The sequence below is a fragment of the Nerophis ophidion genome, linkage group LG28 (genome assembly GCF_033978795.1).
Source record: "Nerophis ophidion isolate RoL-2023_Sa linkage group LG28, RoL_Noph_v1.0, whole genome shotgun sequence".
Classification (NCBI taxonomy): domain Eukaryota; kingdom Metazoa; phylum Chordata; class Actinopteri; order Syngnathiformes; family Syngnathidae; genus Nerophis; species Nerophis ophidion.
This window is the reverse complement of record NC_084638.1, coordinates 20,242,452-20,267,860: the sequence shown is the minus strand read 5'-3', so window position 1 is coordinate 20,267,860 and position 25,409 is coordinate 20,242,452. Positions and strand designations below refer to the sequence as shown.

Below are 25,409 nucleotides of genomic sequence, written 5' to 3'. Positions count from 1 at the left end.
TCGTGCTGAAGTGCTTAGGTCAATGGTTCAAATCTGGCTCGATGAATCACCCATTATGTTTGTATGTGATTTAATTAAAAAAAGACTCAAAATACTATCTGACATCCTGAGGACGTCTGTCCGACATCCTGAGGACGTCCGTCTATCAGGTATACTAATGTCCACTTTAACACCACCACAACAGCTGTACGAATCTATGAAGTGAAGGGAAAGTTCCAGAAAATGTTTTAGGCCACTCTCATGGCTGACAAGCCGTGCCAACATGAAGCCTGTTTGAATAAGGAGCGAAACGTCGTCCAGGACAAACTGAACAATCCAGTTGCGATCCATTTCATGACCTGAGAATACAATGACCTGGATGAATGAGGACGTCCATTTACTTTATTTGTTTAATGCGACAGAAATGTCCCCGAACATTAAGTATTAGCACACTGAATGAGATTATCTTCCATGATGTTGTTCAAACAGAATGTCACTTTAATAGATATTTTACCATTAGACATCAAAGAAGCAAACACATTATAAATCAGGTTGGTTTGCCACAGCCGTGATCGTATAGTGGTTAATACTTTGTGTTTTAGCCGCAGCAACCCAGGGCCGAATCAGAGTCAGGGCATTTCCTTTCTTTCTTCGGATTGCCTTCATGATCTATGATGATTTTTGAAAAAAGAGCTATCTTGTTCCCTCTGGTAAGTGGTGAGACTGCTTTTGCACCCTGTGAAAATGTGCTTGAGAGTGGCTGGCATGGAACAAAGGGCAAACACTGGTTCTTCGCCGAACCACTATAGTGAAGATTAACTGATGTTGGAAGGATGTCATATGTCTCTTTGATGACAAAGCTCAACTGCCTCACTTCCATGGCCCTCATGTTCTTTCCAGCTCATCTTCCTCCTCTCCACACTGTCCCATCTCGACCACTGACCCTGTTTGCCCAGAGAGATTTCTGCTTTGGCCCATCTTGCAGCCTCCTCCTGGCGGCGTACTTGGTCCATCACCATTTTTCTCCGTTCTGGTGCTGTGGCCTTATTCCAAGCTGGGCCGGTAGCTGTGAGCCCAAAGCCTCCTCTTCCTTGCTGTACATAGCCCACAATGTCAGCATGTCTGAGGTCTGTTGTTGCGGCTTCCACTGATTTGGCTGGTCTCCATTTGCGCTCTGTCGCCAAGGGCGGTGCATTGTTGCTCACTACTAAGTCTCTGGATTCATTCAGTGTCATCTGAGTCTAGTTTTTTGCACACTTGAACTCCTCTGTGAGACTGGTGAGGGGCAGCCTGATGACACCCTCTCTTTAGAAGCCTACGGTGGTAAGGCATTAGGGGTGTGGGAAAAAATCGATTCGAATACGTTGTGCGATTCAGAATCGAATACCTTGTGCGATTCAGAATCGATTTAAAAAATGTTTTAAATCAATTTTTTTTTAATCAATCCAACAAACCACTACACAGCAATACCATAACAATGCAATCCAATTACAAAACCAAACCTGACCCAGCAACACTCAGAACTGCAATAAACAGAGCAATTGAGAGAAGACACAAACACGACACAGAACAAACCAAAAGTAGTGAAACAAAAATTAATATTATCAACAACAGTATCAATATTAGTTATAAATTCAGCATAGCCATGATTAAACATCCCTTGTTGACAGTATCATTAGACATTTATAAAAAATAAAAATAAAGAACAATAGTGTCAAAGTGGCTTACACTTGCATGGCATCTCATAAGCTTAACAACACATGTTTTCACAAAGATAAAATAAGTCATATTTTTGATTCGTTTAATAGTTATAACTAATTTACATCATTGCAATCAGTTGATAAAACATTGTCCTTTACAATTATAAAAGCTTTTGAAAAAATAAATCTACTACTCTGCTTGCATGTCAGCAGACTGGGGTAGATCCTGCTGAAATCCTATGTATTGAATGAATACAGAATCGTTTTGAAAAAATCGATATATTATTGAATTGTGACCCCAAGAATCGATATTGAATTGAATCATGGGACACCCAAGGATTCGCAGCCCTATAAGGCATCGTGGAACTCTGAGACATTTTTTGATGTAGCCTGTGACTCCTCTTTCCAATGTCTCCACGGTTGAGATTGGGACCTTAATACCTGCGAGGGGCCACAGTATCCTCGGGAGGAGTTCGAACTGCAGGCACTAGGCCTTTAAGGCCTACTGAAATGAGCTTTTCTTATTTAAACGGGGATAGCAGGTCCATTCTACGTGTCATACTTGATCATTTCGCGATATTGCCATATTTTTGCTGAAAGGATTTAGTAGAGAACATCCACGATAAATTTTGCAACTTTCGGTGTTAAGAAAAAAGCCCTGACTCTACCGGAAGTCGCAAACGATGACGTCGCAAGTGTGGGGGCTCCTCACATACTCACATTGATTTTAATGGGAGCCTCCAACAAAAAGAGCTATTTGGACCGAGAAAACGACAATTTCCTCATTAATTTGAGCGAGGATGAAAGCTTCGAGTTTAAGGATATTGATAGCAAAGGACTAGAAAAAAAACAAAAAAAAAACGCGATGGAATTGGGACGGATTCTGATGTTTTTAAACACATTTACTAGGATAATTCTGGGAATTCCCTTATCTTTCTATTGTGTTGCTAATGTTTTATTGAGTTCAACAGTTTCTGATAGCCGGAAGTGTACGTCCACGGGTGTGTTGACGCCAATGTCTCAGGGGAGTCGACGGCAGCTATGGACGGCACAAGCTCAGCTTTTCTCCGGTAAGAAGCGACTTTTTAACCACAATTTTCTCACCGAAACCTGCTGGTTGACATTCCGTCGTGATTCATGTACGCTTGACCGCGCTCTGATCCATAGTAAAGTTTCACCTCCAGGAATTTTAAACAAGGAATCACTGTGTGTTTGTGTGGCTAAAGGCTAAAGCTTCCCAACTCCATCGTTCTACTGTGACTTCTCCAATATTAGTTGAAAAAATTGCAAAAGATTCAGCAACACAGATCTCTAAAATACTGTGTAATTATGCGGTTAAAGCAGACGACTGTGTGTGTGTGTGCAGCGCTCATACTTCCTAAAAACACGTGACGTCTTGCGTACACGTCATCATTACACAACGTTTTCAAGACGAAACTCCCGGGAAATTTAAAATTGCAATTTAATAAACTAAAAAGGCCGTATTGGCATGTGTTGCAATGTTAATATTTCATCATTGATGTATAAACTATCAGACTACCTGGTGGGTAGTAGTGCGTTTCAGTAGGCCTTTAACTTTCCAGGCAGTTGGGTGTTATCGATGGACTGTATGTAGGCCACTGCTGATATCCTTATGCAGTTGTTGCACCTGGTCTTTTTCCTTCAGGCTTGCATCATTCCACCTGCCAAGGTTCTTTACAGTTGTTTTTGGTGGGTTCTGGTGCAGGAGTTATCTACCGCAAGAAAGCCAAATAATCCAGGTATTGGGATAAATTACTGGGATCTTCCTTTTTAAAGGGAGAAGTAGTCCAATGTTATTTTGTTCCAATGGTGCTGGAGAGAAGACCGAGGTGTCTAAAGATATTCGGCACATTCTCAGAAGATGGTCACTCTACTCATATGTTTTTGTCTACCTTGCTGCCCCTACTTGGCAGGAATATTTGGAAGTATGTAAAGTCAAACAATAAAAAGTCAAAATCATGCCTTGAGGTTAGGGATTAGGGTTATTTCAAATCCTGCAGTTTCATTTGCTGCTGCTGTTCTCACCAGCACACTTGTGTTTCTTACACTGCTTCTTATAAGAGAATCTTTCACCACACACACTGCAACTCAACACTTTCTCTCCTGGGTGTGTTGTCATGTGGGCTCTAAGGGTTGATAGGTCACAAAAGCTTCTGTTGCAGATTGAACAGGAATGTGTTTTTTCACCAGTGTGCGTTTTCCTGTGTCTTTTCAAATGTTGAATTTCTGCAAAACCTTTACCACAGACTGAACAGGAAAAAGGTTTTTCACCAGTGTGTGTTCTCATGTGCACTTTCAAAGATTCCTTCCTTGGAAAAGAAGAGCCACAGATTGAACAGATAAAAGGTTTTTCACCAGTGTGTAACCTTGTGTGTTTTTTCAAAGTCTGACTGTGTGTAAAACTTTTACCACATATTGAACAGGTAAAAGGCTTTTCTCCAGTGTGTATTGAAATGTGTTCGTTCAACACATTTTTTTGTGTAAAACCTTTACCACAAAATGAACAAGAAAAAGGTTTTTCTCCAGTGTGGATCCTCATGTGTACTTTTAAACTCGTACTTATTGTAAAACATTTACCACATTCTGAGCAGGAAAACGGTTTTTCTCCAGTGTGTGTTCTCATGTGCACTTTCAAACTCTGACTGTTAGTAAAACATTTACCACATTCTGAGCAGGAAAACGTTTTTTCTCCAGTGTGTGTTCTCATGTGTACTTTCAGATAAGAACGGGAACGAAAGGATTTGTCACAGTGAGAACATGTGAAGTGAGTGTTGTCAGTGTGACATGTCTTATCATCTTTAGAGTCTTCATCATCAGTGTCAGGAGAGTGTGACGTTGTGTCCTCACTATCTGATAGTGGAGCTAAGAGCTTGTCTGCTTGTGATCCTCCACAGTGGTCTCCATCAGCTTCTGTTGTCATGTGTTGTGTTGAGCTGCTGCTCGGAGGATCCGCCTCTCTCTTCTCCTCACTTTTACCTTTGACCTCTTCATCTTCACTCTTCACGAGGACACCAATCACTGGGAACTCCACCAGTCGTTCAAGATGATCTCCCTCCTGACTGATGTTGTGTTCCATCGCTTCCTCTTTAATGTGGAGGGTCAGTGAATCTTCCTCTTCCTTTTTACAGGGAAGGGTCTGTGTCAAAGAGGAAAAGGAGACGCCAGAGGGTCTGTGGCAGCTGGTCGTCCTCTTAGAAGAATCCTCCTTCACCATCCTGAAGCTACACTCCTGTTTTTCAGGCAGAAGGTGTTCTTCACAAACGTCTGCAGGATACAAAATGACAAACATGCTTGAGAAATGTCCAGATTTGCTCAGTCACATGAGGCATTCAGTATGTTTACATTTACTTAAAATAATAAGTTATTACCGTATTTTTCGTACTATAAGTCACAGTCTTCTCCACAGTCCAGCGGGGGTGAGACCAAAAAACAAAAAACTTTTTTTTTTTATAGTTTTGCCAAGTCTCACCCCCGGCCAAACTACAAAAAAAAACGCGACTCATAGTCCGAAAAATACGGTATATGAATTGGCCTGAAAATAAACACGCTGCTCTTTACAACATTATTCACAGGAAAAGAAGACAGATTTTTACGAGGGGTGGGCAATATGGCCTAAAATCTATATAGCCATAAATTCCCTTTAATCTGAGTGCAGCTGGAATAGGCTCCAGCGCCCCCTGTGATTTTAATGTCATTTACTGAGGTATAAACATGGAGGAAAGATTAGGTCGTTTACAGTGTAAATCTGTATACTGTATTGTCTCTGCTATGATGCCATCTTGTTGTCGAGTTTTCTCACTGCGAGTGCTGTGGGTTGAAAGTGTATTTCCTTTTGCTGCATGCTAGGGATATCCCGATCCAGGTTTTTGCACTTCCGATTCGATACGATGTTGTTTTTACACTTCCGATCCGATACCGACACTGGCCGATACTGGCCTATCCGAGCATGTATTAAAGTTTAAAGTTATTTAGCCTACTTAGTTGTCAGATTCATGTTGAAAATGGTTTCAATACTCTTGATAACAACTAGCCAGCTGAATTAGGTGAGTTTGAATAATACACAATGGTTGGTAACAAGAAACTGACTTGTTTATTCAAGGATAAACACAAAATAGACACAATTATACATGACAAACAGAAATGGCATCATTGAACAGCGAAAAAGTTAACGGTATAAAGTGCGAATAATGCTGTAAACATTATTAAATAAAGCAAAACACACAAACAACCTGAGTGGGATGAAATGTCTATAACTCGGCATCAATACTTGCTCTTGAACAAGTGTAAACTTAAAAAAAAAAAAACTATCTACAAACTCCCTTCAATTGTTTGCCCCCCTGACTGCAGTCTGAGCATTATGGGGAGATTCTTTCTAACAAAGACGAGCACCTCAAGATGTTCAGGTGTCAGCCTGCTCCTGTGTTCATCAATGATGAGTGAGGTTGTGCTAAAAAGCCTCTCACTCTCAACACTTGTGCAAGGAGCACTGAGGAACTTGGCTGCTCTCCTCCAGTATCTCATCAAAGTAGCTGCCGAGGCTGCTGGTTGAGCTTCCAGCCTCCCTTCCTGGTGTTTGCCTTGCTATCTCAGCCTTAGTCACACCTTCTCCAGTGGGCATAGTCTTCAGTTCTTGTTCCATATTCATCACCTCCACCTTTAGTGCCTACTTTGCCTGATCCAGGTTGGTAGAACTAGTGAAGAACCTTAACATTTGGATAAAATGTAATAAAGATATATCAATTATTTAATAATGATTCAGCCAGTCTCCACATATTAATGTTCAATTACAACAAGTAACTCACAAAATAGATCCGAAATGATCAACAGTGACATTCATTTCCTCACCCATCATATAACTGAAGGAGAATAAGAATAATAACAATGATAATAAATAATAATATTATAATAATAATACATTCCCATCACCTTATATCTATGAAACATTAGGCTACTGAAATACTGACAAAGAAATAAATGCCAGCTGTAGCGTAAAATATTTTCAATATAGTACTGAAGCTTACAAAATGCTCAAATAATTATAAAGCTCTTACTTGTCTTTGTAGCGTGGATCTAGCATTGTTGCCACGGCATAGAGGGGTTATGTTTCCACATGGTCAAAACGTGTGTCCATCGCATCGAGTAAGGTGGCCTTCATGGTTTGAATCCCTCTGAGTTCTTCGCTCGCACTGTCTAGAAAGCATGTCGCACCAACCTCGGCTGTCAGCTCTTGGAAGGGTTTAAGAATTGTTGCAGTTTTCTCTAGCAGCGACCATTGGTTGCCTGTTAATGTTGCTGGCAGAGTGCAGTCGCTACAGTATGTTCATCTTTTTCGTTTTGTAGGGTTAAATAGTCCCACACAGCTGACATTTTTACCGTAACTTTTAATTTACATTGCCGTTTTAACGGTTAGGACACAGACCTGCGGATGTGTTGAAGGTGTGCTGGAAAATGCGGAACGGAGCTTAGGGAGCAGCAAAAGAGTGGAATGTATTATTTAAATCGGTGCGTTGAAAAACACGGACAGGATTTTTTTTTTTCAAAACTGGATCTGGATCGGCATTTTCCCATGCCTTGCCGATACACATTTTTTGGCAAATATCGGCGGTCGATCCGATCCAAATATCGGATCGGGACAACCCTACTTATGATGGGCCTTTTTGAGGCACATGGCACTGTACAGTTCATCTGGGGAGGGGAGAAAGCAGCCAGTGATCTTCATGGCACTTTTTATGACCTTCTGAAGTGCATTTCTCTCTGCTCATACCATACACACATGCAGTATGTCAGCACAACCTCTATTGAGCAGCGGTTAAAAGACAAGCAGTTTTTGTGACAGGTGCTTCTTTTTGGGGAGTCTCAGAAAGTAAAGTCTCTGCTATGCCTTTTTGATGATCACTGAGGTGTTCGCACTCCTCGACAGGTCTTCCTCGATCTGGATGCCCAGGAATCTGAGGTTAGAGACCCTTTCCACATAGTCCCCGTTGATGTACAGTGATTGGATGTTTATATTTTTTTACTTCCAGAAGTCCAAGATCAGCTCCTTCGTCTTGGTGGTGTTAAGTACCAGGTTGTTTTCCCTGCACCACCCAGTCAGCCGCTCTACTTCATTGCTGTAGCCCAGGGGTCACCAACGCGGTGCTCGCGGGCACCAGGTCGCCCGTAAGGACCAGATGAGTCATTCGTTGGTCTGTTCTAAAAATAGCTCAAATAGCAGCACTTACCAGTGAGCTGCCTCTATTTTTTAAATTGTATTTATTTACTAGTAAGCTGGTCTCGCTTTGCTTGACATTTTTAATTCTAAGAAAGACAAAACTCAAATACAATTTGAAAATCCAACAAAATATTTTCAAGACTTGGTCTTCACTTGTTTAAATAAATTCATTTATTATTTTACTTTACTTCTTATAACTTTCAGAAAGACAATTTTAGAGAAAAAATACAACCTTAAAAATGATTTTAGGATTTTTAAACACATGTACCTTTTTACCTTTTAAATTCCTTCCTCTTCTTTCCTGACAAATTAAATCAATGTTCAAGTAGATTTATTTTTTTTTATTGTAAAGAATAATAAATGCATTTTAATTTAATTCTTAATTTTAGCTTCTGTTTTTACGACGAAAAATATTTGTGAAATATTTCATTAAATATCAATAATTATTAATAATAACATAAAGTTAAAGGTAAATTGAGCAAATTGGCTATTTCTGGCAATTTATTTAAGTGTGTATCAAACTGGTAGCCCTTCGCATTAATCAGTACCCAAGAAGTAGCTCTTGCTTTCAAAAAGGTTGGTGACCCCTGCTGTAGGCAGACTCATCCCTCCCAGAAATTAGTCCAATTACTGTGGTGTCGTCTGCAAATTTAATATTGGTATTGCTGGCATGAGTGTGGAGGGTGTAGAGTAGGGGGCTTAGCACGCAGCCCCAGGGGGGAGCCGGTGCTGATGCTGATGGATACTTAGAGGTGGGAGCCTACTTCCACCCTCTGAGAGCGATTTGTCAGGAAGTCCAGGATCCAGTGGCAGATGGAGGAAGCCAGTCCCAGCCCCGTCAGTTTGGGCACCAGTCTGTGGGGGAGGATGGTACTGAACGCAGAGCTAAAATAAAAAAAAGGTAGCCTTTTTTGTCCCCAGCAATGATGTGCACCGCCTCAGGGTACGCAATTTGTTGACTGCTAATGGAGTCAAGTAACACCTTGAGTGCCGTACTAGTATGTAAAACAGCCGTTACCATGACAACATTAAACTCCTGTGGAAGGTAGATGAATCTGCATTCCACAGTAACGTACTCCAATTCTGATGAACAGTGACTGGTAACAGTCTTGGTGTTGGTGCACCAGCTGTTGTTGACGTAGAAGCATAGCCTCCCTCCTCTGCTCTTACCGGAGTCATTGGTTCTGTCATGCCGACGTGTTGTGCGGCTCGCTAGCTCGATAGCCGTGTCCGGGATGAGCGGGTGAAGCCACGTCTCCGTGATGAGCAGAATGCAGCTGTCCCCGACCATCTTATGTGTCGCAATCTGCAGCTTTAGCTTGTCCAGCTTGTTGCTAAATGAGCATCTTGCCGTGTCTTCCTAGCGACATCCTTGGGTTTAAAACTAATATGACCAACTTCTCGGTGTATGGCCACAACCTTCGCCGATACAAGTGTGAGGCATGATTTATAATCTAGAAAAAACTTTTACCAAACCAGAAGCGATGCAGCAGCAGCTCAGTAGCTAGTCTACCTCTCTGCGAGGAAGGAGCCGTTTGACTAAAAGTAGTTCCTCAAAGTTGGCTCTTACAATTACAATGCTGCTAAAACTTGGCTAATATAAAGGTCACTACAAGTAAATGGATTAATGTTGGTGACTTTAAAGGGGCTTTAAAGGCACAATAGAGGATTACTATTACCTATAATGTTAGCCGCGTTGTACTGGCAGTTTTTAACTATTTAGCAAACATATTAGAAAACATCTATATGTTGTGCTTACTTGGACTGTGATGAAGCTGTGGGGACTCAGGTGGTTTGTCTTCATGCGCTTCCGTCTTCACAATGACAACAGTCAGTGGAAACTTGCTGTGATCCGCCTTCTCTTGCCCTGGAACCAACTCTTCCTCCTGAGTAACCCAGAGATCCTCCTTTTCTTCTTTAAGGTGGGGGGGCTGTGGATCCTCCTGCTGCTGAAGGAGACCTTCTTGACGAGCGTTCATCTGTTGGACGTCCGCAAGACAACACAAACAAACTTCAGCTCAAATGTGTCAAATATTTTTTGTCTATCAAATAGAATATTTTCCAAGTGGACTGACACCACATCGGGGTGATGTTCTTCTACACGTGGAATAATCATCAGTTATTGATTATTATGAATTGTGTAATTGATCTTGTTTTCTGCATTTACATTAATTATTGATAAAAAGTAACAACTTATATAAAACCTCCTGTTGGGATTTTAATACCGTCATGACTGCATGAAGTCAGTCTGCATGTATAAAACGTTTCATTGTGCTGCAGCATCAAGTGACGCCAACTCGCTCCTCCCACTACCAACCTACCAGCCAACCTTGACGTGCACCTCCAAAATAGTCCCACCTCACGTCATCGGTAACCAGGACTACAGAGCTTTGGCCGGTTGGCTTTACTTTTAAGCGCAATATCCTCTCCTTGTTCTTCTTTCTACAAAAGCAACATTTTTTAACCCGACAGAAAACAAACAGAAGTGCAGTGAAGCACGTGTAACAAGTGCCAGTGAGTGTGGCCGTGTGATAGTATGTTGGTTGAACCCCACTCACACCTTAAGAAATGTGCTGGCGTGAGAATATATATACCCACTATATTGCCAAAAGTATTTGGCCATCCATCCAAATGATGAGAATCAGGTGTTCTAATAACTTATAATATCAAACACTTAGGCATGGAGACTGTTTCTACAAACATTTTGTGAAAGAATGGGCCGCTCTGAGTGATTTCCTGCGTGGAACTGTCATAGGATGCCACCTGTGCAACAAATCCAGTCGTGAAATGTCCTCGCTCCTAAATATTCCAAAGTCAACTTTATTACACGAAAAGTAAAGAGAGTTTGGGAACAACAGCAACTCAGCCATCAAGTGGAAGGCCACGTAAACGGACAGAGAGGGGTCAGCAGATGCTGAAGCACATAGTGCAAAGACTTTCTGCACAGTCGGTTGCTACAGAGCTCCCAACTTCATGTGACCTTCCAATTAACCCACGCACAGTAGGCAGATACCTTCATTGAATGGTTTTCCATGGCCGTGCAGCTGCATCTAAGCCATACATCACCAAGTCCAATGCAAAGCTTGGGATGCAGTGGTGTAAAGCTTGTCTTCACTGGACTCTAGAAGAGTGGAGACGCCTTCTCTGGACTGATGAGTCACGCTTTTTCCATCTGGCAATCTGATGGACCAGTCTGGTTTTGGAGGTTGCCAGGAGAACGCTATATTTCCGACGGCATTGTGCCGAGTGTGAAATTTGGTGGGGGGGGGAATTATGGTGTGGGGTTGGTTTTTCCGGAGTTGGGCTTTGCCCCTTAGTTCCAGTGAAAGGAACTTTGAATGCTCTAGGATACCAAAACATTTTGGAAAATTCCTTGCGATTATATATATATATATATATATATATATTAGAATATTTGGGTTCCTCATGCTTTGATTACAAACAAACTATTGATGCATGTTTAATTTGTGTGCAGTATATTAAAGCTATTTTTAATATTTAACAATTATTTCATTAAATATGTATTTTTGTCTGACTGAATGAGCATTAATTGCTTACAATTGTTCAAATAGTGTATTCGTACAGCACCCCCCCCCCCCCCTCCCCCGCTACCCCAAAAGGAACAAGCGGTAGGAACATGGATGGATGTTATCAAGGTAATAGCAGTTCGTGCAAACAACATAATTTGTATTTATTGCTAATAAAGTTAGCACCAACACATATAGATGCAATGTATGTGTAATACATTGTATTACACTGTCATAATAATAATAATAATAATTTTAATGATTGCATTTTTATCCTGTAAAGCGTCTTTGAGTACACTGAAAAGCGCTATAGCAAATAGAATGTATTATTAATATAATACCATGTGACTTATTCCAGACTTAAATTACGAGACGTTCGTTTCTGTCTAGTAACACATATTTAATGATGTTAGGCGTGACTGTAATATACAGAAAAAAAACAGTTAAAGTATTAAATAAGTCAATATAATTCTCACAGAGAACATATACAATACACTCCTCAAGAAACGCTAGCATTTGCTACAAAGGCCTGCTAACGCTAGCACGTTAGCTTCGAACAACATATCAGGTAAATAACAGAATAATATAAAAAAATATATAATGTATATTACCTCATAAGCCGCGTGTAGAAGAGAGGAGTGGAATATATTCTTCCTATTGTTACACCAGCAACTCTTAAATGGGACTTTTTTTTCTGTTCTGTGGCCGGGGAATAGAGCATTTAGAATATTGAGAAGAACACATAATTTCCAAGACATGATCCAGTATAAAAGGCATCAAGCTAGAGTAAGGTATGTTATTAAAAAAACAAGAAAACACCATTGGAGAACTTTTTGTGAAACACTAAATAGAACTACTCCTTTAAGCCAGGTGTGGGGAATGATCAAGAGAATGTCAGGGCTCAGAAAAGAACATAAAAATCATGTGATGAAAGATGGAATGCGGAGTGTGGTAGGAAATAAAGAAAAAGCAGAACTTTTAGCAAAAACCTTTGTTAAAGTGCACAGTAATGATAATTTGAAAAATGTAGAAAAACAAAAGAGAGAAGAAACAATTAGTGTAAATATTGAGGAAATGAAGGAAGACAACGATAATAGTTTTATCAACACTGTGGATATGACATTTTCTTTGGATGAAATGGTTCGAATTTTAAAAAAAGTTAAAAATACGACGGCAGGGAAAGACCTGGTGAGTTATCAAATGATAAAAAATTTAGGTAGCATCGGCAAAGAAGTGGTCTTGAAATTATATAATAGGATATATGAAGAAGGAAAATTACCAGATGAGTGGAAAACAGCTGTAATAATTCCAATATGCAAGCCAGGGAAAGATCCGGAAGAGGCAGGAAATTATAGGCCGATTGCATTGACCTCAAATTTGGGCAAAGTAATGGAAAAAATGATTAATGAAAGATTAATATATTATTTAGAGTCAAAAGAAATTATAAAAAACTACCAAAGTGGTTTTCGCAAAGCAAGAAGCACAAATGACCCAGCAGTGCAGCTGGAAGAGGAAATTAGAAAGGGACAAATAAATAAAGAAAGTATAATTGCGGTATTTTTTGACATAGAGAAAGCGTATGATATGTTGTGGAAACAGGGGTTGCTGATGAAACTAAATAGGATTGGGATTAGAGGAAGAATGTACAGATGGATAAAAGACTTTTTAACAAGTAGAACATTATTAGTAAAGATAGAAAATGAATATAGTAGAGAATACAAAGTGGAAAATGGGACCCCACAAGGGAGTATAATAAGTCCAGTACTATTTTCCATCATGATAAATGAAGTTTTTAGTGAAGTGGAAGGGTTAGTGGAGGTGGCATTGTTTGCTGATGATGGAGTGATGTGGAAGAGAGGTAGAAATACAAATTATATAGAAAAGAAGATTCAAAAAGCGGTAAATAATGTTCAAGACTGGGGGACGGCTTGGGGTTTAAGATTCTCTGTTGGAAAGACAAAAGTCATACATTTTACGAAGAGGAAAATACAAAACAAGCTCCAAATAAAACTCTATGGAGAAAACATAGAAGAGGTACAAGTTTTTAAATATTTAGGAATATGGTTTGATAAAAATATTAACTGGTCAACCCACATCAGCAAGATAATGGAGAAAAGTAAAAAGGTGTTAAATATAATGAGGGCTTTGAGGGGTAAAGATTGGGGGGCTGATAGGTTAACATTGAAAACAATATATATCACTTTAATTCGGTCTGTTATCGACTACGGATGCATTATTTATCGATCTGCTTCAAAAACTCTACTTGAGAAAATAGACCGGATCCAGTCGCAGGCGTTAAGATTATGTTGTGGAGCTACTAAATCTACTCCAGTGGCAGCATTACAAGTAGAAATGAATGAAAAACCTTTGGACATGAGGAGAGATCAACTCTCAGCAGTTTATTGGGCAAACTTAAAAGGATCCAAGCAAGGACATCCAACCCGTCAAGTGCTAACAAATTGCCAAGAAAAAGGGAAGAAAAAAATGAATAGTTTTGGGTGGATAATAGGAGATATATGTAAAAAAACACAAATTGACGATATTAAAGTGAGCCCTACAGTACCAATTCCTGCAATACCACCGTGGATGTATGAAAACCCAAAGGTAGACATGCAGTTACTGAAGAATAGACATTTAAATAGTTACCAAATAGAACAACGGATTGAGGAAATGTTTTTTGATAATATTATGATATACACAGATGCATCAAAAACTATAAATAGTAAAGTAGGAGCTGCTGCAGTTATCCCACAGAGAAATATAGTGTTGAATAAAAGAATTAGTGATAAACTATCTGTTTTTACGGGGGAATTGGTAGCAATTTATATGGCAGTTAACTGGATAGAGGAAAACAAAGCTAGGAAAGTAGTCGTGTGCTCGGACTCCAGCAGTGCATTGACGAGCATAAAAAACATAACATCAGAAACAAGACTAGATATAGTTTATGAAATAGTTCAGGCAATCTACAGAATAAATAAAGCGGGAGGTGTGGTAACATTTCTCTGGGTTCCTGCTCATGTAGGAGTTGAGGGAAATGAGTTAGCTGATAGATACGCAAAACAAGCAACCACTAAAACAGAAGTAAACATGGAGATGAAGCACAGTAAAGAAGAAGTGAAGAGCATAATTAAGATAGAACACAATAAAAAGTGGCAGGATAATTGGAATAAGGAAACAAAAGGTAGAGAGTTTTACAAAGTCCAGAGGAAAGTAGGTGTAATGAGAGGAGGGGGTAGAAATAGGAAGGAAGAAGACATTATGACTAGAATGAGATTAGGGCATACATATCTAAATAGTTCACTAAAATTGATAGGCAAACATACTACAGGGCTGTGTGATTTTTGCCACCAGATAGAAAATGTTGACCATGTCTTAATACAATGTAGGAAATATAATAGAGAAAGAGAAATACTGGAAAATAAGTTAGCAAAAGAAAATATTAGGTTAGAAGTGGGAGATATATTAGGATTGCATTCAGAAAACATAGGATATAAAGCAATATACACATATTTAAAAAACACTGGGTTAAGTAAAAGAATATAGAGTAGGGATCCACCTCGGTCCACACTCCATTACAGTAGGTGGCGGTAATGCACACCAGAAGGTTGCTTGCCAACCGCCATAAAAACAAAAGAAGAAGAAGAAGAAGAAGAAGTTCTGTGGCCGGGCGAAGGAAGTGTGCACCACTCACTATTGTCCCAGTGAAACACGTGTTTGGCCAACATTTGTTCCGCGGCTGAGAACACCTCAAAGACGTCACACAGGAGGAAGAACAAAACAAGATGGCGTCTGACCGAGAATACGTTGTTTTGGTTCTTATGGTTTCTTGGTCTTAATTACAACGTACATGTGCACATGTGTGTCGTTTAACAGAGTAAACGTCGTTATTGTTTGTATGCGGATACATTAGTCTGTGTGCACTTATACGTGCTAGCCTAGCCTGCTGGTTAGCTTAGCTTGTTAGCTGCTAACAAACAGAGGCGGAAGTGATCGACACATCAAAGCAGAGATCCATTGTAAGTGTAAAGTGTTTTTATTGTGTGAACATGTCTACTTTACAAATGATGTGCGTGCTGGTGACTCAGCGACTAACTGCTGCCGTTGAAGAAATATTTGTGATTATAGAAAAAAACAAAAAAAACGATAGCAGAGTACAAGGAGGATTTTTGTCCAACAAAAGAGGAGAAAGAGTGACAATATCAACTACTGGACGCTGTTTTCAAGAAACATCAGGTTGTTTTACACATCCATCCATCCATCTATCTTCTTCTGCTTTTCCGAGGTCGGGTCACGGGGGCAGCAGCCTAAGCAGTGAAGCCCAGACTTTCCTCTCCCCAGCCGCTTTGTCCAGCTCTTCTTGGGGGATCCCGAGGCGTTCCCAGGCCAGCTGGGAGACATAGTCTACCCAATGTGTCCTGGGTCTTCCCTGTGGCCTCCTACAGGTCGGACGTGCCCTAAACACCTCCCTAGGGAGGCGTTTGGGTGGCATCCTGACCAAATGCCCGAACCACCTCATCTGGCTCCTCTCCATGTGTAGGAGCAGCGGCTTTACTTTGAGCTCCTCCCGAATGACAGAGCTTCTTACCCTAAGGGAGAGCCTTATTTCGACCGCTTGTACCCGTGATCTTGTCCTTTCGGTCATAACCTAAAGCTTGTGACCATAGGTGAGGATGGGAATGTAGATCGACCGGTAAAATGAGAGTTTTGCCTTCCGGCTCAGCGCCACACCGATCCGTCTGTCAAACTCAAAATCCTCTCTTTCCTCACTCGTGAACAAGACTCCTAGGTACTTGAACTCCTCCACTTGGGGCAGGGAACTCCACCCTTTTCCGGACGGGAACCTTGGACTCGGACTAGGAGGTGCTGATTCTCATCACACTCTGCTGCGAACCGATCCCGTGAGAGCTGAAGATCCTGGCCAGTTGAAACCGTCAGGACCACATCATCTGCAAAAAGCAGAGACCTAATCCTGCAGCCACTAAACCGGATCCCCTCAACGCCTTGACTGTGCCTCGAAATTCTGCCCATAGAAGTTATGAACAGCCTTGGCGGAGTCCAACCCTCACTGGAAAAATGTTCGACTTACTTCCAGCAATGCGGACCAAGTTCTGACACTGATCATACAGGGAGCGGACCGCCACAATCAGACAATCCGATACCCCATACTCTCTGAGCACTCCCCACAGGACTTTCCGGGGTACACGGCCGAATGCCTTCTCCAAGTCCACAAAGCACATGTAGACTGGTTGGGCAAACTCCTATGCACCCTCAAGGACCCTGACGAGAGTATAGAGCTGGTCCACAGTTCCACGACCAGGACGAAAACCACACTGTTCCTCCTGAATCCAAGGTTCGACTATGCGGCATAAACTCCTCTCCAGTACACCTGAATAGACCTTCCCGGGAAGGCTGAGGATGCTTATACATATTGACACAAATATATAAAAAACACTAACCTCATGACAGATGCTTTTGCAATTGTTCGATTTGATCTTTCACAACAAGGTTAAATCACCATAAATGATTCCCGGGCGTGGCACCGCTGCTGCCCACTGATCCCCTCACTTCCCAGGGGGTGATCAAGGTGATAGGTCAAATGCAGAGGACAAATTTCACCACACCTAGAGTGTGTGTGACAATCATTGGTACTTCAACTTTAACTTAACTTAACCTAGTGGCCACAATAATTCATTAAGTCAAGCTCATGGCGCAGAAAGTTGAACGCTGCAGACACGTTTGTTACTGGATACTTTCTATCAGATTTCTGTTTTGGAGACTTTGTGTACGTATTAAGCAACTGTAATTATTTGATATACTTAAATGTGCTGTTTTAGCTTAGCTGTTTTGTAGCTGCTAGCTCCTCGTAGCCTACAGCAGGTGTGTCCAAAGTGCAGCCCATAGCTATGTTTTTAAGCGACAACGAGGAGTGGTGAAAATGTGGTATTTGCGTGTCAGTCCAATCGGCCGCAGCTTCACCCTGTCTTGTCATTGGACCTAAGTCTTTGGCTTGGTAGGCGGGTACGAGCCTACCAAGCCAGGTGGTACGAGCACGAGTATGGAGGAGCCTTTGTGGTGGTGTCGCAGCTTGGTGGTCGTGGCGTCAGGGAACACCAGGAAGGTTCCTTCTGTGAGATATTGACTGGTGCTTTTTTTCTCCCTGGACTCTGACTTCATATCTGGTGTTGTCCTTCAGACCTCGGCCAAGAAGCTACGTAAACAGTGGCAAGAATGTGGGCGATAAGAGTGTGTGGGCATGAACTTGCACCCAGTTTCAACTGGAACTCAGGACACATGATTAGTTGCACGGCCTATTCTAATCTATATTAAACATTTCTTAATCACTCCATCCTTCATTATCTTAATTATATCCCAACTTTAGCTACCTGTAAAAATGAGCGACTTATCCTAGTACCTTTGTAAATAAATTGTTTTTCTAAATTATAATCTTCTCACTTGAACCAGACAGTCATTAGGACAAAAGACCCTGTGAGGACTTTGCCCTTTAAAAGGGAAAGCCAAAAAGGACAGTATTAAGATGAATTCATCACATTTACCTTGAGGCATTTTATTATTAATATATTATGTTCTTGTTACTTGGGGCGGTATAGTTTGGTTGGTAGAGTGGCCGTGCCAGAAACTTGAGGGTTCCAGGTTCGATCCCAGCTTCTGCCAACCTAGTCACTGTTGTTTTGTCCTTGGGCAAGACACTTTAACCACCTGCTCCCAGTGCCACCCACATAAATGTAACCTAGATATGTAAAGCACTTTGAGTCACTAGAGAAAAGTGCTATATAAATATAATTCACTTCACTTCACATGATATCTTGTTGTTCTATTTTCTAATTTCAAGGGGAACTGCACTTTTTGGAATCATTCACAGTCCTTATGTAAGTAAAAGTTAAGGTCCCAGCGGTAGTCAAACACAGGGTGTGGTGAAATGATCCTCTGCATTTGACCCATCCCCAAGTTCAACCCCTGGGAGGTGAGGGCAGCGGAGGCCGCGCTCAGGAATCATTTGGTGATTTAACCCTCAACCCTTGATGCTGAGTGCCAAGCAAGGAGGCAATGGGTCTGTTTTAAAATGGTTCTATTTCAAACCCCATTTCCATATGAGCTGGGAAATTGTGTTAGATGTAGATATAAACAGTCGTTCAACAGTCCAGGGTCACCGCTGTTGTATTTTACGCTTCATAATGCGCCTCACATTTTCCATGGGAGACAGGTCTGGACTGCAGGCGGGCCAGAAAAGTACCCACACTCTTTTTTTACAAGCCACGCTGTTGTAACACATGCTGAATGTGGCTTGGCATTGTCTTGCTGAAATAAGCAGGAGCATCCATGAAAAAGACGGCGCTTAGATGGCAGCATATGTTGTTCCAAAACCTGTATGTACCGTTTAGCATTAATGGTGCCTTCACAGATGTGTAAGATACCCATGCCGTGGGCACTAATGCACCCCAATACCATCACAGATGCTGGCTTTTGAACTTTGCGTCGATAACAGTCTGGATGGTTGGCTTACCCTTTGGTCTGGATGACACGACGTCGAATATTTCCAAAAACAATTTGAAATGTGGACTCGTCAGACTACAGAACACTTTTTCACTTTGCATCAGTCCATCTAAGATGATCTCGTGCCCAGAGAAGCCGGCGGCGTTTCTGGATGTTGTTGATAAATGGTTTTCGCTTTGCATAGTAGAGCTTTAACTTGGACTTACAGATGTGGCGACAAACTGTATTTAGTGACAGTGGTTTTCTGAAGTGTTCCTGAGCCCATGTGGTGATATCCTTTAGAGATTGATGTCGGTTTTTGATACTGTGCCGTCTGAGGGATCAAAGGTCACGGTCATTCAATGTTGGTTTCCGGCCATGCCGCTTACGTGGAGTGATTTCTCCAGATTCTCTGAACCTTTTGATGATATTATGGACCGTAGATGTTGAAATCCCTAAATTTCTTGCAATTGCACTTTGAGAAACGTTGTTCTTAAAATGTTTGACTATTTGCTCATGCAGTTGTGGACAAAGCGGTGTACCTCGCCCCATCCTTTCATGTGAAACACTGAGCATTTTTTGGGAAGCTGTTTTTATACCCAATCATGGCACCCACCTGTTTCCAATTAGCCTGCACACCTGTGTGATGTTTCAAGTAAGTGTTTGATGAACATTCCTCAACTTTATCAGTATTTATTGCCACCTTTCCCAACTTCTTTGTCACGTGTTGCTGGCATCAAATTCTAATGTTAAATATGTTGTCTTTGTAGCATATTCAACTGAATATGGGTTGAAAATGATTTGCAAATCATTGTATTCCGTTTATATTTACATCTAACACAATTTCCCAACTCATATGGAAACGGGGTTTGTACAAGGCTGAAGTGCAGGCCCCCATCTCGCTACCCAGCATATGCCTGTTATATGATTCTTTAATTTTAGGCGTTGTAAAATCAGATGTCTTGTGAAATTATGTCTGAAAACCTTTTTACAAGTTGCCTTCATGTCCATTAGGACTTTTCAAAATATAAAATACCATCCACCTTAAACAGAATATTTTACTTTGAAAGTAAACTAGATAATTTATTTAGTGTTTATGCATGACTTCCTGTCCCACACGAGCAGATTTTAGCTCAATTGAACCACCTTGTTGTGGCGACCGCTAAATTTAGAAGACAGGTGGTGGAAATTGACACATTGACTTGAAAACAAAAACGGAACGAGTCCGTCGCCGTGGCGCTGCCGTTCCACATCTAATGGAAATCCCCGGTTACACTTACAAACTTTGCTTGGCGAGATCAATGACGAAACCTTACTTCGGGCTCAAAGCACGAATTAACAGGAAATACACTTTCAACGCACAGTACTCGCAGTGAGCCAACTTGACCACAAGACGGCGTCATATCATAGACAACAACACAGAATACAGATTTACATTGTAAACAACCTAATCTTTTCTCCAAGTGTATACATCAGTAACTGACATTAAAATCACAGGGGGCGCTGGAGCCTATCCCAGTAGTCCTCAGGCAGCAGCAAAATTATGGCAATTTAGATTTTAGGCCATATTGCCCACCCCTCGTAAAAAGTGGTCTTCTTTTTCTGTGAATAATGTTTTAAAGAGCAGTGTGTTTGTTTTCAGGCCAATTCATATGATAATTTTTTTTTTAAAGGCCTACTAATATGAGTTTTTCTTATTTAAACGGGGATAGCAGGTCCATTCTATGTCTAGTACTTGATCATTTCGCGATATTGCCATATTTTTGCTGAAAGGATTTAGTAGAGAACATCGACAATAAAGTTCGCAACTTTTGGTCGCTAATAAAAAAGCCTTGCCTTTGCCAGAAGTAGCAGACGATATGCGCGTAACGTCACGGGTTGTAGGACTCCTCACATCTTCACATTGTTTATAATCATAGCCACCAGCAGCTAGAGCTATTCGGACCGAGAAAGCGACAATTTCCCCATTAATTTGAGCGAGGATGAAAGATTTGTGGATGAAGAAATTTAGAGTGGAGGACTAAAAAAAAAGAAAGTTAAAAAAAAAAAGGCGATTGCAGTGGGAGCGATTCTGATGGTTTTAGACACATTTACTAGGATAATTCTGGAAAATCCCTTATCTGCTATTGGGTTGCTAGTGTTTTAGTGGGATTAAATATTACCTGAAAGTCGGAGGAGTGTGGCCACGGGTGTGTTGACGCCAGAGTCTCTGAGGGAAGTCCCAGCAGCTGCAGCAGGACGCTCCGCTGATGTCTCCGGTAAGAGGCGACTTATTACCACAATTTTCTCACTAAAAACAGCCGGTTGACATGTAGTCGGGATCCATGTTCGCTTGACCGCTCTGATCCATAGTAAAGCTTCATCTTGGGGAATTTTAAACAAGGAAACACCAGCTGTGTTTGTGTGGCTAAAGGCTAAAAGCTTCCCACCTCCATCTTTCTACTTTGACTTCTCCATTATTAATTGAAAAAATTGCAAAAGATTCAGCAACACAGATGTCCAGAATACTGTGTAATTATGCGATTAAAGCAGACTACTTATAGCTTGGATCGGGCTGGAAAATAATGTCCGCTACAACTAGTGACGTCAAACGCATGCGTCATCATACCGCGACGTTTTAAACACGACACTTCGCAGGAAATTTTAAATTGCAATTTAGTAAACTAAACCGGCCGTATTCGCATGTGTTGCAATGTTAATATTTCATTATTGATATATAAACTATATGACTGTGTGGTCGGTAGTAGTGGGTTTCAGTAGGCCTTTAAGTTCATGTGAACTTACTGGCTGAATCTGGACATTTCTCAAGCACTTTTGTCATTTTGTGTCCTGCAGACGTCTGTGAAGAACAACTTCTGCCTGAAAAACAGGAGTGCAGCTTCAGGATGGTGAAGGAGGATCCATCAATAAAGAAGACCAGGTGCCACGGACCCTCTGGTGTCTCCTTTTCCTCTTTGACACAGACCCTTCCCTGTAAAAAGGAAAAGGAACAGTGAGAGGAGGAACACAGTATCAGTCAGGAGGGAGAGCATATTGAAGGACTGGTGGAGTTCCCAGTGACTGGTGTCCCTGTGAAGAGTGAAGGTAATGAGGTCAAAGGTGAAAGTGAGGAGAGGGGAGGGGGGAGCCTCCAAGCAGCAGCTCAACACAACACATGACAACAGAAGCTGATGGAGACCACTGTGGAGGATCACAAGCAGACAAGCTCTTAGCTCCACTATCAGATAGTGAGGACACAACGTCACACTCTCCTGACACTGATGATGAAGACTCTAAAGATGATAAGACATGTCACACTGACAACACTCACTTCACATGTTCTCACTGTGACAAAACCTTCGAATACCCTTGTCATCTGAAAACACACATGAGAAGACACACTGGAGAAAAACTTTTTGTCTGTTCAATATGTGGAAGAGGTTTTACACGAAGTCAGAGTTTGAAGTTACACAGGATAATACACACTGAAGAAAAACCTTTTATCTGTTTAATCTGTAGTAAAGGTTTTGTTCTAAGTAACCATTTGAAAGAACACATGAGAACACACACTGGTGAAAAACCTTTTATCTGTTCAATCTGTGGTAAAGGTTTTGTACAAAATAACAATTTGAAAGTACACATTAGAACACACACTGGTGAAAAACCTTTTATCTGTTCAATCTGTGGTAAAGGTTTTGTACAAAGTAACAATTTGAAAGTGCACATGACAACACATACTGGTGAAAATATAGTTTCCTGTTCAACCTGTGGTAAAGGTTTTACACAAAGTCAATATTTGAAAGTACACATGAGAACACACACTGGTGAAAAACCGTTTTCCTGTTCAATTTGTGGTAAAGGTTTTACACATAGTCACCATTTGAAAGTACACACGAGAACGCACAGTAGCGAAAAACCTTTTTCCTGTTCAATCTGTCGTAAAGTTTTTATACAAAGTAACAATTTGAAAGTACACATGACAACACACACTGGTGAAAAAACTGTTTCCTGTTCAACCTGTGGTAAAGATTTTACACATGGTCACCATTTGAAAGTACACAGGAGAACGCACAGTGGCGAAAAACCTTTTTCCTGTTCAATATGTGGTAAAGGTTTTACAGAGAGTCAACATTTGAAAGTACACACTAGAACACACACTGGTGAAAAATCCCATTCCTGTTCAATCTGCAACAGAAGCTTTTGTGAACGACCAAACCTTGTAGTACACATGAGAACACACCAAGGAGAGAAAGTTTTGAGTTGCAGTGTGTGTGGTGAAAGATTCTCTTCTAAGTACCAGTGTAAGAAACACAAGTGTGCTGGTGAGAACATCAGCACCAAATTAAACTGCATGATTTGAAATAAACTGTCAAGACTTTAATTTTTCACTTTCTAACAACATAAGCACATATAATGTATGACATTTGTGTGCTTTTTTTAGTCAAGTGCACACATTAATATGCAACACTGTGTACTTTTATTTAAAAAAATAACTGAACAATTTGACTGAAAAGGTGAGAGTTAACAGTACAATACATTTTTTAAATAAAATAAACATTGTATGTGTGTATATATTCAACATACAATTTTAGACTCAATTATAAAAGTGTTTTTTTTATAGTTGTTTGAAATATTGAAGTATTACTTTTTTTTTTCTTCTAATTGTTAATGATCCCATAGATAAGCACCTTTATATGATATACATATTTACTGGTTAACATCGGAAACATCTTCTAAACCACTTCAGGAAGCATATTATTATTTACTTTATACATCATTTGAACAGTTGTCTTTTATACAATTTTAAAATGTGTGACTTTATGAATCATTTGTTGGGTCTCTATACCATTGTATCAATTATCTTTATTACTCTTTTTTTGTAATATGATGATTGTGTTGTGATTGTTTCATTTGTATGTCCCCAGACCTTTATGCATTATAAAAGTGAGAGAAAATGGCTGAATTGTTTGTGGAAGGATGGTTTTGTTTTTACAAACATACATTTATGGATTAAAAAAAAAACCTCCCCATTGTTGTGTTTTAAACTTTTTTAAAGTTTTTTTTTTATATATATATAAATAAACATCCCCCAAAAAATGTCAATATCAATCAAAGTTTGGAGTGTCAGGCAAAAGCCAATATTGTACATCATCCCACAGAGATTTACTTTCGATCAATACTTTGCATACATTCACAAAATAAACAGTTTATTTTTTTCCCCCTATTACAGAACGATCAAGCGTTGTCTTCAATTGCAAAACAATATTGTAAAAAATATTTTTTGTGGTAAATTCCAGGGTTTTTTGTTTTGTTAAATGAACTCCTTGGCTTCTGGAAGAATGGAAACTTTCAAGTTATTCGTATTTTTTATTTGTTGTTTTGTTCCAGATAAAATACAGTAATAAAGAAATAGTAAAGAATTGTCTAATTTCAGAGTTTCAAACCTGTAATATTGTGTCTATTGACCAAAAGCCCAGAATGATTAGAAAATAGTTCTGAAAAACATTATATGCTTTATTTAGAATATTTTGAACGAAAGCTGTTATAATTTTTAAAAAATGTTTTTGGTCTATTTGTTGGTCATACTTAATAAAATATTCAAATAATAAAATACTTTTATCAGTCAATAAGTGCATCAGCGACCAAATGCCTTTTTCAAACTATTGCTGTACAAAGATGGATTTGTTTCTCATTTTAATATAACAACAATTCCATAGTGGATTATTGTGTGTGATGAAGTTATGTTTGTAAATTAGTTTCCAGTTCAACAACACTTGCTGGTACAGATGTATATTGTTCACCTTTTAACCAACGCGACACAAATTCCGGTACTTTCAAATCGATACCAATCCTTAACGATCCCACTTGTTGGTGCTTTTGTGTGTTTTAATAATATTGATTGTTTGTGATAATTAAATCTCCATTTTTAATGCAACATTCAAAAAAATAGTTTATGATAAATGTTGTCCTTTTGTTACATCTTGTTTTATTATCAGAGTATCATTTACAAGTAAGTTTATTACAGTTGCGAGTCCAATACGCTAGATGGTGGTAGTGTGAATTCATAGTGTTTCTGTTGCGCCCCAAAAAGTGTTAATAATGTACATATTGTACTTATTACTCACAAGTCTTATTTATAGTTTTCATTAAGTAAGTTAGAGGTGTTAACGTCATGAGAAAAGCCGGCTCATGCGTTGAATTTCCCAGTTATAAGAGATAAGCAGTAGAAAATGGATGGATGGATGTTTAGTGACAGGCTGGAAACTGTCAAACCTCAAGCCCGCGAAGTGCTTGAACTCAAAGCAGTTTTACACGGTCATAGACTGAGACTGTGCAGACCAAGAAAGAAGCCCCTGCCCCGAAGTTGCCATCTGTAAGCAGGATTTACTTATAAGACACCCACACGTTCGAGCAGTTTTTGGGACAAAAGTTTACTGGTCAGATGAGACTTTGCCTCACCTCCAATCAACAGTGAAAAGGCTGATCGTTTTACGCAAGCAG

General features: G+C 40.1%; 3 protein-coding genes across 5 annotated transcripts in view; 2 read left to right on the top strand and 1 right to left on the bottom strand.

Moving 5' to 3' along the window:
- LOC133545415 (gastrula zinc finger protein XlCGF52.1-like) overlaps window positions 1–25,409 on the top strand; it is a 229,945-nt gene that overhangs the window by 60,073 nt on the left and 144,463 nt on the right. The window lies entirely within an intron of this gene.
- On the bottom strand, window positions 1,767–15,140 carry LOC133545470 (oocyte zinc finger protein XlCOF6.1-like). 2 transcript variants are annotated; one of them, XM_061891099.1, is made up of 4 exons: window positions 15,107–15,140; window positions 12,050–12,148; window positions 9,671–9,890; window positions 1,767–4,964 (listed from the first exon to the last, which is right to left on the bottom strand). In XM_061891099.1, the coding sequence occupies exons 3-4, from the start codon at window positions 9,888–9,890 to the stop codon at window positions 3,703–3,705; spliced, it is 1,482 nt and encodes a 493-aa protein (XP_061747083.1). In that variant the 5' UTR covers window positions 12,050–12,148; window positions 15,107–15,140; the 3' UTR covers window positions 1,767–3,702. The 2 variants fall into 2 exon arrangements, with proteins under 2 accessions (XP_061747083.1, XP_061747082.1); XM_061891098.1 differs by lacking the exons at window positions 12,050–12,148; window positions 15,107–15,140 and adding an exon at window positions 6,752–6,890 and having other exon boundaries at window positions 9,671–9,778.
- On the top strand, window positions 15,178–24,132 carry LOC133545474 (zinc finger protein 239-like). Of its 2 annotated transcripts, none has more exons than XM_061891103.1 (2): window positions 15,178–15,454; window positions 21,765–24,132. In XM_061891103.1, the coding sequence occupies exon 2, from the start codon at window positions 22,084–22,086 to the stop codon at window positions 23,266–23,268; it is 1,185 nt and encodes a 394-aa protein (XP_061747087.1). In that variant the 5' UTR covers window positions 15,178–15,454; window positions 21,765–22,083; the 3' UTR covers window positions 23,269–24,132. The 2 variants fall into 2 exon arrangements, with proteins under 2 accessions (XP_061747087.1, XP_061747088.1); XM_061891104.1 differs by lacking the exon at window positions 15,178–15,454 and adding an exon at window positions 19,566–19,584.

Coding starts and splice junctions, on each gene's coding strand:
- LOC133545470 (XM_061891099.1), bottom strand. CDS start 9,890: ATGAACGCTCGTCAAGAAGGTCTCCTTCAGCAGCAGGAGGATCCACAG. Junction 4,965..9,670: donor ACAGCTTCATCACAGTCCAA/GTAAGCACAACA, acceptor TGTATCCTGCAG/ACGTTTGTGAAGAACACCTT.
- LOC133545474 (XM_061891103.1), top strand. CDS start 22,084: ATGACAACAGAAGCTGATGGAGACCACTGTGGAGGATCACAAGCAGAC.